This window comes from Paroedura picta, chromosome 11 (genome assembly GCF_049243985.1).
Source record: "Paroedura picta isolate Pp20150507F chromosome 11, Ppicta_v3.0, whole genome shotgun sequence".
In the NCBI taxonomy this organism is placed as follows: Eukaryota; Metazoa; Chordata; class Lepidosauria; order Squamata; family Gekkonidae; genus Paroedura; species Paroedura picta.
The window spans coordinates 20,162,716-20,176,319 of NC_135379.1; the positions used below are offsets into that span (position 1 = coordinate 20,162,716).

The 13,604-nt window shown below is 39.2% G+C and overlaps 1 protein-coding gene across 8 annotated transcripts in view; it reads left to right on the forward strand.

Annotated features, from left to right (window-relative positions):
• Window positions 1–13,604, forward strand: part of AKAP9 (A-kinase anchoring protein 9) — a 105,899-nt gene that overhangs the window by 38,771 nt on the left and 53,524 nt on the right. For all 8 annotated transcript variants that reach the window (XM_077303840.1, XM_077303834.1, XM_077303839.1 and 5 more), the window contains 11 exons: window positions 187–292; window positions 612–709; window positions 1,559–1,661; window positions 3,342–3,540; window positions 4,416–4,506; window positions 5,530–5,604; window positions 6,971–7,312; window positions 8,554–8,778; window positions 10,369–10,509; window positions 10,964–11,067; window positions 13,199–13,407. In XM_077303840.1, coding sequence (XP_077159955.1) covers window positions 187–292; window positions 612–709; window positions 1,559–1,661; window positions 3,342–3,540; window positions 4,416–4,506; window positions 5,530–5,604; window positions 6,971–7,312; window positions 8,554–8,778; window positions 10,369–10,509; window positions 10,964–11,067; window positions 13,199–13,407 — 1,693 coding nt within the window. The remainder of the gene's footprint in view (window positions 1–186; window positions 293–611; window positions 710–1,558; window positions 1,662–3,341; window positions 3,541–4,415; window positions 4,507–5,529; window positions 5,605–6,970; window positions 7,313–8,553; window positions 8,779–10,368; window positions 10,510–10,963; window positions 11,068–13,198; window positions 13,408–13,604) is intronic.

A 13,604-nucleotide genomic window follows, 5' to 3' on the forward strand; every position in this document is an offset into this window, starting at 1 on the left:
GTAAATTTCACCATCTGATGCATCACATGCCATTTAGGCTCTGTTAGAGAGACAGGACTGACTTTATCTTCAGGCTCACAGTAGGAGGAAAAGTAATAGTCCTTTGATATCTTTATTACCTTTTCTGCTTAACTGATATGATACAATATTAATATCTTCTAAAAACTTTTTTTCCCTTTGTTGTAGTCTCTGTGCAGCATTGTTCATGAAAAACCTTCCATTGCCCTTGAAGATAATGCTGGAGAGAAAGAGAAATCTAGCACTGTCTTTATAACTAAAACTGAAGCTCAAGGTAACTCAAATGTACACACATCTTCTCTGCCTTCACTCCTCTTGGCAGCAGCATTTCTGTTTAAAAGGTACAAGGATGTGCTTCTCCCTAAAAATAATCCGATAACAGTCGTAAACAAGGTTATGAAAAAAACAATAACTGGAGAAAACTTCTTACCAGTTTTGGGAGTGGAAGGCATGGGGATAGATAGATATTTGGTAGAAATTGGTACAAATCGAATAGTGATCAGGAAGCTTCAGAGACTATAGATGGAGGTGGGAAGGAGAAGTGTGGGGTTAAAGCACCCACAAACCAATTAAAATACTTTTCTACAATTTAGCTTTGGAGAGAACACTGCAAACTATCCTGAACAAGATATTGGAGGAATACCAAAATTTACTGGAATGTCATGCACAGTTTTTGAAAGACATAGCAAAGGTAGGCATCTTAATCTTATCATTAAATAAAAAATGTTCAATCCTGTGCAGTTACACTGCTTTAATCTCATTGGCTTCAGCCTGATTCACCAATGATCCTTCTTGATTATCCTGATGCCAGATTAAAAGCAGCTGAAATACATTTGGCAGCAGCCAAAGCGGTGTGAATTTCATTCCCAGATAAGAGATGAGTATGGGATGATCATTTGAATCATCAGAGAATGCTGCAAGAAAAAGGATTGTCAGGAATGCTCTTAAACTACCTTCTGGTTGCTTAACAAAATATGAGTACATGATTTGGATCATCTAATTATAATACTTGTAATCCAGTTTGATTTTTTGCAGAAGAATCGCATTATAAGGGTTGCAATCTATCTTCTTTAAATTTATTTTAAAAGCAGGGAGGATGCAGGAGAGTTGAACTGAGGACCACAGTGCTTAAAATGGGGCTTTTCATCCTGCATCCTCCTCAGTGCTATTTTCCCCCATTTACAGATGCCAATTTCTCTTTCTTCCTTAACTTGCTTTCAGAAGGAATTCAGAAAGCTGAGAGATTGCTTCCAGTGTTCTCAATGTTTCCTTAGTTCTGGCCTTGGTGTAATGACAAACAAGAATCATTGTTCTTAGGGAGACCTGTCTAGGCACTATTAGAAAATTGTAATGTTATTGTTCTTAGAACAGATTCATTTTGACATTTAACAATTGGGAGAGGGTTGTGACCCAGTATTTCTAAATAAATATTTGTAAATATTTAATATTCACAAAAATGCTGCAGAATGAAAGTTTTTAAACCTTTTGTCAACTTCAGGAAAGGTAAAAGTTGTATTGTTTTTTGGCTTTGTTTCTCTAGGTTGAAGAATTAAATCTGTCACATACAGTCCATGATGAAAGTAAAATTGGCAACGTTCAGGAAAATCTTAGTTGTTTACAGACAAATTCTCAGGATCTTGTTGGTAAAGATATGTATATATTGATAATAAATCTTTGTAATGTAGGTAGACAAGCTGATAATTGATTAAGGGAACACTGACTCAGTTCATACCTTGAAAATCTTGCTGATGTCTAAGACGCTACTGGACTTGTATCAAGATGTGGGGATGAGATGATTTGGAAATCTCCTTTTCAGGATTCTGACTTAAGTTCTAAGAGGTCTTGGAAAGTTACTTTCTTTGTCCTTTTTTTCTTTTAACTGATACTTAGCTTTTCTCAACAGCCCATGCTTCTGGGCAGACTTTCTCAACCAGGGTTTCATGAAACCCGGAGGTTTCATGATGGCCCTGCAAGGGTTTCCAGAATGGATGGGAGTTAATTCATTTTTTTAATTTGTTAAACATTTATTGGGTGATATAACTGTATATGGTCATGTCAACCTGCTCCCCCCTCCTAAAATAGCCTGTAATGTGCTTGGAGGGGGTGGGAAGAGGTGGGACCCTGGGTGGGTGTGTACACAACTATGTTTCAGAACCATATTCTGCATGATTGCACCATTTATGGGGGTTCTTGAAGCCTGAGGAATGTTTCAGGTGTTTCTCAATGCTACAGAAATTGAGAAATACTGTTCCTGGGGCTTATGTGGTTATAATTAGGATGGTTTTGGGTGGTGGTGTTTGTTTTGGTTAATTTTAAGAAGTCATTCAAAGTAAGTAGAAATCTTGACCTGACTATGGGTGGTCTGATCTTCCTCTTGCATGGTCCTAATGGGGGCAACCCCTTTACTGTTAGACAGAGGGCAAAGCTGAGGGCTGCTGTAGGCACAAGTTTTAAATCCCTAAATCTCCCCCTCTCCAAGTCAGAGAAGCACCATTCGCAGCCTTCACTACCTGTAATTCAAGCAAGCTGACTTCTGTCCCCTTCCATTTCCTACCTACTTTAACTGATACTGAGTTGCCCTCCAAATTTCTATTCCTCCTGGAGCATCAAGTGACATTTTTAATTAATGTGCTAATCAATCAGTCACTTAATGTGAAACGCTTACCTTTATCTGGGGGTACCTTGTTTTGCTGTTGTTTCACCCCATCCCCACCCCAAATTTAGTATTAGCTGTAGTGATGATCTTAACATATTTTAGATACTAAATATTGTTTAAAAAATAATGTGAGACTTTTTTACACGGTATTTGTGTTCTCCATTTCTTTCACTCTTGTATTCTTCACTGTTTGAAGAAATTGGCACAGATGTGTACTTCTCTGGGCCATTCATGATGGTGGTTAAGGCAACTCTGACTGCTGATCAGTTGTTTGGAGGGGTGGGAGCAAGAAGAGGTTGGGCTGATCTGGGACAGATTTCAGTGCCTTCCCGTCCTTAAATAAGTCATTCTTCTTGTAACTTCTGATAGTACTAACCATCTTGATCTGGGTAGTGCTTCCATTTGCTGTACTAGTGCTTTCAATTGCATGTGCACCATGAAAACTGGATACAATTCAGAGCTGAACTTGTGATTCACAGTCCCTAGTTGTACTCCTGTGTCTGCAAGTGCTACCATTAACAACAAGAGAGTCTTTTGTGAGATGGTAGAAGAGAAGGATCCTTCAATTGAATAATTTTTATTGTTAATGGTCACAGTACACTGATATTACTTTTACAGTTTAATTTTTAAAAATGTATTAGCACTACTACAATCTGTCCCCATGTAGATTTCAAAGTTAGCCAGTCTCACTGGGAAGATATGGAGAAGTTTAAATCTCAGCTTGAAGAACAACATGCTCAAGAAGTTGAACACCTCCGATCCTATTACCATCAGCAGTTGAGAGAAACTGAGGAAAGGTGTATCACAGAGATTGCTCACTTGCAGAGTAGACTGCAGAATTCCAAGGTCACCTCTGAAGGGCTCAGGTACTTCTGTTTTTTCTCTTCCTATTTTTGTCCATAATGAAAGCTGCAATCAGGACCAGCCTCAACCAGGGCCAGGACATTTTCAGTCCTGGCCCCTGTTGGATGGAATTAGCTCACAGAGGAGATCTGAGCCTTGATGGAGCTGTCTCAGTTCCGTAGAGCCTGCAAGACAGAGCTCTTCCGAGTTTTTGATTGACACCAGTGAGTCTATAACATCTAATGCCCCCCTCCTGAAAACTGGAAGATCTATTGACATGGGGAGTGAGCTACAAGCTATCGGAAAAACTGGTGGTATTAGGTGTAGATGCTGATTTTAAGTCACTTAAAAATGTTATTAACTGTATTTTAATTAATTATTTATAGTTATTCTGATTTATGATTGTTGTACACTGCCCTGAGCTGGCTTGCTGGTAGGGCAGTATATATATGTAATAAATAAAGTATTTGTAAAAGGGGAACATATTGTTCCATATTACAGTGGATTTTCCCAGTTCACTTGAAGCCTTTGAATTATGCTGCTTCAGGCCAGAGGCCTTGTATTGCTTGTTGTGTTGAGTCAGCTGCAGTTTTTACTGCATGGGGAATAGTTTCTTATGCTGAAGAAGTGTTAATACTTTTAGAAAGTGACTGAAAATGCCTGTTTTTGGCTGCTCCTTTCTCTGGTTCCTTAGCCTTTATTCTGTGTGCTACGTTGGGTGAAGAGTCTTTGTTACGAGAAGAGAGTAGCCAGAGATGTACTGGAAAGCAAGCATCTCACAGTACCTATTTTAGGGTTTTTTAAAATTAAAAAATAGAAGATGGAACAAGATAATAATTTATTAGAAGAGATGCCATCAAACATTTATCTGATTATGCTTATTATTTAAATTTCTTAGTATTTCTGAGGAATCTCAGGCAAATGAAATGCTACAAAAAGGGAAGTCTGCTGAAAATGGTCTCCAACAAATAGATGAGAAGGCAACAGAGGTACTGTGTTCTGGGTTATTAGTTTTTGCAGCACGATTTTTAGTGTTTCTGCCATAGTATTTCTAGAACTGAAGATAGCAGACTTTGTCAGTAAAAGTTCTCCAAGGAAGTAAAAGAGAGCCAGTATGGTTAAGATTGGCAGCTTCTAATCTGCAGAGTCGGGATTGATTCCCCTTTCCTCCACACACAGCCAGCTGAGTGACCTTGGGCCAGTCACGGTCCTGTTAGAGCTGTTCACAGCCCCACATACCTCACCAGGTGTCTGTCGTGGGGAGAGGGAGGGAAGGTGATTGTAAGCCACTTTGAGAGTCCTTTGGGCAGTGAAAAGCAGAGTATAAAAACCAACTTCTCCTTCTCCTTCTTTGTTCATACCAAATACCGTTTGATGGGTTGAATCCTAACACTGTGCTCAGCTAAGTGTGGATCCTTCCCTCTTCCAGCACAGAGAGCCTTCCTCTGAAGAAGGACCTCTTCCACTGGGAGATGGCTCTCTGCTTTCCTGAGCAAAGTTGGTTGGAAGCAGGTCATGTAATGTAATTGTTTAAAACCAAATTTAAGTGTGCACGAAGTTGAATCAAGAAATATCGAAGTCATAAAGTTTAACTGAAGTAGATTGGGATTCCTCTCTCCCTTCCTGTGAAAAAGAAGTTGTTTTATTCTGGGCCATAAAGCTTTGCTATAGCTTGCACTACCAACTATTTTTTTTAATGAGAGATCGAACATAAATTGAAAAAGGATACTACTTCTTTGCAGTAAAAAGATTTCTGTAGCACTTTAAAGGAAAAGAAGTAGTATGAGTGTATTGTAATTTTCCCTATAAAGTGCGAGATAAACTAGACCCTTGTGTATAAAAGTTGGAGTACTGAATTACTGCTATATAAATTCAAAAACTCAATGCAGTATGACTGTAATAATAACAATTATAGCTCTCATATTTTTTCCTTTGGTTATGGTACATTCATAGCTTTAAATGCATAAACTTGCACCCACACATTTTAAATGATTCTGTTCCTTTTCTTGTAGCTCTCGAATGAAGCTGACATGATCGAATTCCTGGAAAAACAGTACCAAGAAAAATTATTAGACGAAATAGCAAAGGTAATGCTTTAATACAGCAATAATTAAAGTTTAATTCAAGTATCTTGCCACTCTGTGATTAAAGAAAAATAACTGTGATTTGAGGTGATATCTTAATTGCCAAACCATGATTTACTATAGGCTGCAAAACTAGGATTAGACACTATAGTTTAAAAGAGATTTGTAACTTTATGCTCTACAGGACTTTTGAACTGACAAGTCCAGAGGCAATTGCGCCTAGGGATGGGAGTGCTGAGCAGTCAAGAAAAAAAGGAGTTGGCTTGCCTTCATAGTTTGAAGGTCAAATTTTAGATCTGAGCCTGACAGACTAATGGGGGGCTAGGAGGAGAAAAGAGTAGCTAGATAATAGGAGAAGAGATGAAGAAATTTCTTGTTCTCTATTCAAGAGAAGGGCTGTGGCTCAGAGGCAGAGCATCTGTTTTGCTTTCAGAAGGTCTCAGGGTCAATCTCTGGCATCTCCAGTTGAAAGGACCAGATAGTAGGTGATGTGAAAGACCTCTGTCTGAGTCCCTGGAGAGCTGCTGCCAGTATAAGGAACCAGTGATCTGATTCAGAATAAGGCAGCTTTATGTGTTCATTTGTAATACAAACTGGAAATAACGCCCATTGCACTTTTAAATGCAATGGGCGCTAGGAGTGGGGTGGAAGGGGCTGTGGCAGGGGGGCCCTTTTCCCCCTCCCCCCTCCCGCCCCAGCTTCCCTGTTTCGTGGGAAGGAGCTGGGCCGACGCGTCAGTGACCCAATACGTTTCATAGCCAGCAGGGGTTTCAACCAGGGTCTCCCCAGTCGGCGTCCAGCATTCTAACAACTGCACCACTCTGACTCCTTCATTTAAATTGCAATGGAGGTAACTGTGTAATAGCTTAAAAGATTGTGGTTGTAGAAATTGGGGTTGTGTAAAATCAGTTGTACAGTCATGACTTCAGCCATTTCTTTTCTCCCATTAGCTTGTAGGCTGAAGGGAAGCAAACCAAGAGTCCAACATTTCCCAGGTGGACTTTCCTAAGGTTGCCAGGTCTTGAGGGCTACACATCCCAAATAATCCTATGTCTGTTCATTGGGGGATGGGAAGGTTGACTCTAATCTAAAGATGGAAATCACTGTTTTTATGTGTTCCAACAGAAGTGCACTGTTTGTGCATGGTCTCATTTTGTTCCTTTACTGATTGCTACAGAGCAATTCATTTTATTGAGCATTTGATCTGTGCAGCACTGGGGTATGCAAAATAAAATAAAGAATAAAATATTGGGTTTTGCTGAATAGCTGCTAAATGTAGACTAGGAACAGATTTTCACATTCATGTATCAATGAGGAAACATGTCCCATGGATGGGTAAGAAAATTCCTTTCTGTTTCTATGCATTTAGGTTGTCGTAACCCTGAGTGTACAGTTTGCACAGAAAAATGAACTTGAAAGAATTGCTAATCTGAAGGGAGATGACATGTTGATGGGAAATAATTTGGGGAGTAGAAAGGAGTGCCCTGGAGAATTAGACACCCGTAGAGATGAGAGAACAGGCATCAAGCATGAAGCAACTAAATCACTTAGCATGGAGATCAGTGAAGAGTACAGTGAAACAACATTCATTGATGGACAGTTTCACCCAGATGTGAAATCTGCTGTGGTGCCTGGATTACGTGAATTTGATTTGGTGTCCCCAACAGGCACCTCTTCAAGTGATAAGGAGCTTATGCAAAAGACCTCGCAGGTAAGTGCAGTCAGGTAGTCTGTCATCTGATATTTTGATATTTTGAAAAGTACTAACTTGATTAAGCTATTTTTTAAATTTGAAACTTCCTGCATAATCAGCCAACCACATTTTGTTTTCTGTTGAATAAGATTTGACGATGGTAACAAAAGTGGTAACCAGTTTTCATGGTTCAAATGCTTATTCAGAATAAGGCTCAAAGGAGAATGCATAAATTCTATATTTATGCATTCTTCTAATTGAAGACTATTTTTAAAACTTAAGAATTTCCAGTCTGATTATTTCAGCATGATAGGAAGGAAACACTAATGTAAATATACATTATGCCTACATAGCTTAAATGTAGTGTAATTGTTTCTTTGAAAGCTGGCAGGTATGTTGGATATGGTGGCCTGCTGCTTGACAAAGGCTGATCACTTGGGGGCACATGATGTCCTTTTGGGATTGTTGCACTAGATAATCTAGAGTTAGCGCAAAGTACTATTTTTCTGGTTGAGAGACTGTGTTTTTGCTTATACCTTTTTTGCAAACACTGTGATAAGCCTGTTAAAAAGTTTGTAGAAGTTGTATAGATAATTGTAATAAAAGACTAAAAGTGGCTTTCTTACCTACTTCCCAAGTTAGTAATAGACTTCACTTCTATAAGCCCTTTCTGTGAGTATCCCACAATTGCAAAATTTGGAATCTCATCAAAATGCAAATAAGCATGTTTGAAAGAACTGACAATTAAAGAATGAGATAAGTTTGGATGGCCAGACCAGAAAACCAAGTATATAAATGTTTCCCTGAGTTATTTTATGGCTTCCTCCGTCAGAGAGGGACTTCCTTCAACAAAGAAGGTCGCTTTTCCTCCATCAAGGCAGTCATCCTTCAATGGAGAAAGTAGTTCCATTTAACCTTCTTTCAAGGGAGGAGACAGACATAGGATCCAACCCTATATTTGCTGTTACTGTGCAAAGGCTTGGACAAAAGGCATTTGCAGAGGGGGGGTTACATTTCCCATCCCTTGATTACAGTTGCATGCTGCCCCTCCCCCCATTGGCAAAAATGTCTTGAAATTCCTAACTCATTGGGTAAAGGCAGCTAAGGGGAGAAAATTACAAATACCAAAGGGAAAGAGTTGGAGCTACTGCTTAAGAATTGCTGTTGGGTAAGGTTGTAGGCTGCAGTTCATACAACCACATGACTTAAGCCTACTTAACACAAGGTCAAATTGTTACTACTGTTAATAAAATTTACAGATTAACAGTGAAGACTCCATCTCCAACATAGTATCTTCTAAGCAGATATTATTGTATGAAGAGCGCTTGGAAGATATGCGCCAAGAGCTTGTCCGACAGTATCAAGAACATCAGCAGGCGACAGAAATGTTGAAGCAGGGTCACATGCAGCAAATGGAATGGCAGAAAGAAAATCAAGAACTCCTCCAAGCAGAGCTTGATAGACTTAAAGCACAATTAGCAGAGGTAATGTGGGCCTGAGGTCGAGTAGCTTTCTGTATTCCCCATCTCATATGCCAGCAAACAAAACCCAAAGCTGAACCTTGGCTATTTATTAGAACTATATTTATATCTCTTGTGTATTAGATTATAAGTGTAAACCATTCTTTATTTTTGTAGAGGATTTTTTGTAAATACAGCATAGTGTCGCCAAGTTTCATGGCTTAAGAATTCTTTAAGACCAGCTTTTAAAATTAGTTGTGGATCTTGGTTACTCTGCAGTATGATGGAAACATTAATATTTCCTTTCATAAAGGGCCATTCATTGTGAGGGCCATTCAAAATTTAATTCTAAAATAAAAAGAGATTACAGTTTCTCTGTGATTAAATTATTTTATGCCTTCCCATTATTATTTGAATAAAGATGGAAATCAGTTTCAGAGATATCATTGTTTTATGATAAACATAAGTATACTTAATATGTATTTAAAATATGGTTACTCCGTGTTTTTCAAACCGGGGTTTGGGTTTCCCCAAGGCTTTGCAGAGTGTCTGCGAGCCCTTAGCAGTGATCGTGAGAAAGCCTGTTTCACACCCATTAGGCTGCACAAAAGTAGATCCCTCTCAGTTTCTTGCCACCTCAGGGGAGAAACAGAAAGGCTGAAGCTTTTAGAGCTGCTGCCATCTTCAGTCACTTGTCTTCTGAATCATCTCAGAACACTAGACAGAAATGTGCTAATTAGTTGAAGGGATCCAATACATTAGCCCGAGAAATGTCAATGGGCTGAGGGGTGCCAAGAAGGTGGGGTTCTAATTCAGTCATCACAGTGATGGTTTTCACATTATTTTCTAATGCATAGGATTTCACTTACCATGGAGAAAGAAAGATTCTTAATCTGTTCCACTTAATATTTCTGGTAAGGCCTAGGAGGAGGAGCTGGTCTCATAGCTTAAGTGCCACTCAGCGCTCAACACCCATTCAGGGCAGCTGTCCCACTGCTGAGTGCCTCCTCCTCCAACCGGGTTGTCTGTCTGTCCAGCAGCCAGCCAATTGCCTTCTGTCCCCCCCCTCACCCCCCCCCACACCTTCTGAGGCTCAGAGGCTGCAGATCCCAGCTGCATGAGAGCTGCCCCTGCCAGTGAGTTCCCTGCCCGGGGGCCTACAGCCTTTCTAGGTCCTGGTGGGAGGGAGAGGCCATCTGCAGAGTTCTTCCACCCACCCCCAGTCTAGCATCCGTTGCATTCCTGAATGCAAGGGGCTTTGTCCCTAGTACTTTATTTATTTTATTTTATTTTATTTATTTATTTATTATATTTCTATACTGCCCTCCCCGGAGGCTCAGGCTTCAATAATAATGGCAGTTTTCATCGTAATATGCTGTGCACATGAATGCATGCACCTTGCGGGAAAATATGTTGGTCGTAAAGCTGCCACTGGCCTCAAATTTTGTGCTTCATTGCTAAAGTCTGAGAACTGCTCATTGATCTGATTGTGTTTGCCTGGGATTTATTTTGAACACCATAGTTACAACTGTAAAAAGAAAAAGTCTTTATCATGATCAGAGTCGTGCTAATTCCTTGTCTTGTTTCTAATATTGTGCAATATCCTTGTTTTAGAATATAGGGCTGGATAGTGATCACATCATCACAGAAAGAGAACAAATGCTTTTAGAGGAACTAGAATTACTAAAGAAGCAATTAACACCTGACAGAGAGAAGTTATCTTCTGAGCTAAAAAATAGTAGTACTCAAACACAGGTAATAAAGGACTTTGACTTCCTTTAGAAGCTGGCAGAACCAAACACAGCAGCAGTGCTTTTACTTGTTACTGTTTTCAACACAGGATATTTTCTTACCGGATGTCAGGTTTACTGAAAAGGGGGTTGATTAAATAGAAAGGTGGAGCTTGAGAAGTTGGCATTGTATTGAAGGTGAACTTTAATTTTAATGTTGCTGTAGTAACGCCCAACAAGGAACCAAGAAGCTGTTTACTTAACACAACAAAAGGTTCTCATAGCTTATGACTAAACTGTTTAAATCTGCAGTGTAAGGTTTTCTTTGATAGCAACATGGTTAATTATTGTTTCAAATATATGAAGCTGGAAATGTAGGCTTTCATTCTACAGCATGACAATGTATCAGAACAGCTGACTCCAATATGACAGGATTTTTGTCTGTTTTGTCTTCTCTGCCACTGCAAAAACTTACCCAGAGTAAAACTGTAAATGAAACTGAATCCAAAGAGTGCATTTCGGAAGGTGAAGATGGAGGAGGGAACCACGATGAAGCTTCTGCAGACATCTTTTCAAAAGAAAGGTATACGGAGCTTGTATTGAAAAGGCTGAGACATGATTGATTTCAGCCTGATAATACTTTGCACTTTTAAAACCTGTTGCACAGCGAATGCATACTTAAAAGCCCTAGGGATTTAATGAAATTAATTAGATTTATAATGATGTTCTTACTTGATAGCTTATGGCTTGTGCCACATCTGTACCAGTGTATTAAATGTTAAAATTATGATTTGCTCATGGCTATGAAATTTAGTTCAATAATATTATTCCTCTAACTCTCATTTATAAGATGACTGTCTGTCATGGTGAAGTTTCCATCTTGCAGCCTAGCAGCTATGACTTGGGAGAGTAAACAAGGTGCTATATTTTTTTTCTTGCATTTTGCAAGAAAACTTGCCGTCCCATGAAGCTTCTGGCAGGGCATGGCAGAAGTGGGCTACCGGATCCAGGCTGGGAAACTCCTGGAAATTTATAGTTGGAGTCTAGGGACCTCAGTAGGGTACAATGACACAGAGGCCATCCTCCAAAGTATCTATTTTCTCCAATGGATATGTGTAGTCTGGAGATAAACTGTAATTCCATGGGATCCCCAGGCTCCACCTGGAGGTTGGCACCCCTGCTTCCAACATAGTATTTAAAACTGAACTATCTAAGGTATATACATTTCCTGTGGTCTTTCACTACTGTGCAGATTTTAAATTTATCTGTTCTTCTGTCCACCTGATGGAGACTATGATGTTCCATAATGAATCGTCCGCAATGCTGATGGTGACGGTTCTGTTGTAACTAAACTAGGGTTGATATATAATTCACATGTAAGTAAGTCTTAATGTGAGTTTTTAAATGTATTCAAAATGCATAAAGCATATAATTTAGTTAGTAACATGTCAAACTTAAAGAGCCACGTGTAAATGTGTGTCTAGCTTATTCTATCTTTAATGTCAACATTTTCCCAAAAGCAAAATGCAGATTTGGCATCAGGATAGTTCTGAGTCAACTTAAAAATGAGTACAGTCCTATGCAGAATTATTCCAGTTTAGGCTTGAAAAATTCTGCAAAGAGCTGCATTGCACACTTATTTGAGAGTAGACCCTATTGATTTCAGTGGATTTTACTTTTGAGTAAACAAGCATGGCTGCTGTCCTATGTATATTTATTTGGAAATAAACCCCATTAAATTCTGAGATTTGTGAATGAATATGCATAGGATGGGAAAGTACAGTAAATATTTCTGTATATCAGCTTTCTTTTAAATATATTAGAAATGCCACCACATAATCCCTCTCCCTAATTAAAGTAGTTTTATAATTTTGAATAGAAATATACCACTCTATGGTTGCTGAATCTTTTTCAGAAGGCGTAATATGTTGGAGTCATTCTGTAAGTTTGCCAGCAGCCAGCCCTCCATAGTGAGCACGTCAACTCTGATGCTCATTAAAGAAATTAGTAGAATCTGGTTTGACTGCAGAGGGAAACCTCTTGGATTTTCATGTTTCATTAACCATGAGGCATTACTTGCTAGGAATAGACCATGTTCACTGAGCTTTTTTTTTTTTGTGCAAGCTCTCACAGAAGCAGAGAGCATTATTCTTGTTATCGAACAACCCTTCATCGAGCACTGTTCCACTACACTGAGCTTCTGCAGTACAGTAAAAAAATTGTAGTACCTGAATAAAGTTAATTCCAATGTTCAGGTGCTTCTGCGAACAACTGCTATCAAGCAAGACTGCATAACAACGGAGGAAAGCACGTCTTTCCTTTTTTTAATGCATTGCCGGAATAATTTTGTATAGCAATTTCTGCTCTAAGCCCATTTATTTCAATAGACTGAAGTAACTACACAGAATTAGATTCAAGTGCTTGCACTCGAAAGCTCACGCCTTGAATAAATCTTTGTTGGTCTTAAAGATGCCACTGGACTCTGATTTTGTTTTATTCTACACAGAATTGTTTTACTGTTGCAGCTCTTGAAGATCTTTTTTCTTACGCTATAGCAGTGATTCCCATGTGTCTTATTCTTTACGGAATAAAGAAGTGCCTTGTTCTAATTAAATTATTTGTATAAACCACTGTCCGTTTGACGTTAAATCTAGTCCGCAGATATAAAAAATAAAAAGTTTTAGTTGAGTTCCCTCTCCTTTTTCTTTGGACAGACATGGCTTGCAGAAAGCAAACAGCAGACTCCTTAAGATTCTGTTGGAAGTTGTGAAGACAGTTGTTGCTGTAGAAGAAACAATTGGCCGCCATGTTGTTGGGCTGCTCGATTGGTCATCAAAATGTCAATTGCCTTGTAAAAGTCTTTCATGGGAAGCAAAAACAGATGACCTGAAAAAACCAAGTGTTCGTGTGGGATATGAAGCAGGTAGGTAAATAGGATTTTTTTTTTTTGCAAGTATATCTTTAGCGCTTCTCTGTTAAAATATTTGAGCAGAGGCCTCCTAGGTGGAGCATGTCTGGCCTCCACATCTGGTCCATGGGTCAATCAGGATGCACACAGCCTGGCCCCGCTCGCATCCACCCCTGACCGTCTCCTCACAGTTCTTTCATATCACAGTTCTA